The sequence below is a fragment of the Atta cephalotes genome, assembly GCF_000143395.1.
Source record: "Atta cephalotes unplaced genomic scaffold scaffold00071, whole genome shotgun sequence".
Classification (NCBI taxonomy): Eukaryota; Metazoa; Arthropoda; class Insecta; order Hymenoptera; family Formicidae; genus Atta; species Atta cephalotes.
The window spans coordinates 409,848-412,068 of NW_012130135.1; the positions used below are offsets into that span (position 1 = coordinate 409,848).

Here is a 2,221-nt window from a genome sequence, read left to right on the forward strand (position 1 = left end):
TATATATATATATATATATATATATATATAAGCAAGAATTATAATTTCTTTTTCTTTAAGATATCTTTTTTAATACCAACCTTCAGCGATACCAATGTCAAAAATCGTTTCGCTACCTCCATCCTGTATCCTTTCTTTCAACCTTCTCAACAATAATTCATATTGATCTTCAGATGGACTGACCAAGATAGTCTAGAATTCACATTAATCTCCATTCTTATAAAATACTGTATAACAATATCTTAGAAGCGACAGAGAAAGAACAACTAAACATTTTGATATACCTTGCCTCTAATGCTAGAGTAATCTACAGTTGGAATAGGTCCATGTTCCTTCTCTGGCAAATGAGCAATGGTTTGTGATATGACAGACCCAGTACCCGACATGTTTTGTAATGATACGTTTCGTAAATTCAACTTTCTATTCTTCCTTGCAACAGTTTGTCTAATTATTTATCGTTCTTGTATACAAACATCTTCCAGTATTTAAATCTAAATTTTTTTCCATAGACTGCTAGTACTCGCATGTACATAACTGTGGCACTTGAAATTTCGTTTACACCCTCTGGTGACATTCAAATGTTCGGCACTCAAATGTTTTGGTTCATTCTTATCATCTATAATAACATAATAAGATAACATTTATTTTTTGAACAGCTGATGAAAGATGAGGATTTAACTTATAAGTTGATTCATTGCCTCATTTGATGTAATATGATCGTTGAAAGAGATTGTATTATTTTGATCAAAAAATTCTTCCCTCAAAAATCATGAGAAATCAAAAAGAATATACGTAGAAAGAACAAAAAATTTACTTGGCTTAAAAACATAAAAAGTAGATACATGAATGTATGCACCTACACCATAGCAAGTGCTTATCGGTCATGCTACAAGCTTATCTAAGCAAACGGATTGTGCAACTTCGATCAAGTGACAACATATTGAGTGCTTTCTATTTAGTGACACAAGTCAACACAAACATCATTCTGTCTTTCTTGACATTTAGAGAGTAGCAAAGATAAAAAAATATATCAACTTGTGTCACCAAATGGAAATCGCCTAGGCTACATTCGAAAATCTACCCAAGAGCCTCCACATACGTTTAACTTTGCTCACTCAATGTTAAACAAGGATAAGGTAACACATGGGAACATCCTATTATTATCCTCAAGGGAGATGTGCGTCAAGCTTGAAACGCTCGGAATGACAAGCGATTCAAGTTTGAAAAAAAAAGAAAAAAGTAAGACATAATTTTCTTTCGCGAAATATGCATAAATATTACATCCTCCTTTTTCATACATAAGACGTATGAGAGAGAGTCTCTTTCTCCCGTAGACATAAACTAGAAAAATTCGAGATCGCGTTCGAATATTAACGTCTTGTTATCTCTAGCAACTCATTTATGCATTTAAAGGGATACATATTTACCCAAAAAAAAGAAAATATAAAATTCACACGGTTACAACTTTGAGCAAACTAAATTGACAACTAATGACTAGATAGACGTTTTCTGCGCCTGCGAATTGCTATTACTATTACTATTTGTTTAGTTTACATCATGCACTTGATACACGTATTAACTAGTAACTTTCTATTAAATTATTTTCATTTCAGCGATGTATTCAAAGAATGATGTATTAAATTGGTACAATATGCTTCAAAATGATTAATTAAATACACATAGTATATATGTTTACACGTATTGCCAAAATTAAAACCATTCAACAGAAAGATACTAGTTATTATCCGTATCAAGCGTAACGATGTAAACTAGAAATTTGTCACGTCACATGCTCCAACATGCACTTACTTCCTCCAACGACTCCAACTGTAACTCCTACTAGAGAGAAACCTGAGAGAGGGCCATGCCGGCCCAAAACTTATAACCACAAAATGTTATCGCGCACTACTGCCTCCTGACAAAGTGAATGTAAATTACATAGCTTTGACGGTAATATGACCACTTCTCTAAAGATAATACGTCCATTTTTCTGAGAGTAATCTACTTTTCAATTCTAGATGATAAATCGATACTTGGTTCATATAATCGTGCATTCACAAATTGTGCATCAGAAATATTAATCTCTGCAATCTTATATGCGCGTGATGTTTATTTCGCTTAAAAGTATTAAATATCAATCTAATCTACTTTTAAATTATAACACCGAAATTTTACATTCAAAATAGAAATGATTTTATAATCAAATATAAATTCTGTAAAT

General features: G+C 32.1%; 1 protein-coding gene across 1 annotated transcript in view; it reads right to left on the bottom strand.

Moving 5' to 3' along the window:
* Positions 1-386, bottom strand: part of LOC105624027 (GTP-binding protein 1) — a 4,273-nt gene extending 3,887 nt beyond the window's left edge. Inside the window, exons 1-2 of the mRNA XM_012205394.1 lie at positions 285-386; positions 81-192 (exon numbers count right to left, since the gene is read on the bottom strand). Of these exons, the coding sequence (XP_012060784.1) occupies positions 81-192; positions 285-386 (214 nt within the window). The remainder of the gene's footprint in view (positions 1-80; positions 193-284) is intronic.
* Positions 387-2,221: the final 1,835 nt, after the last annotated feature.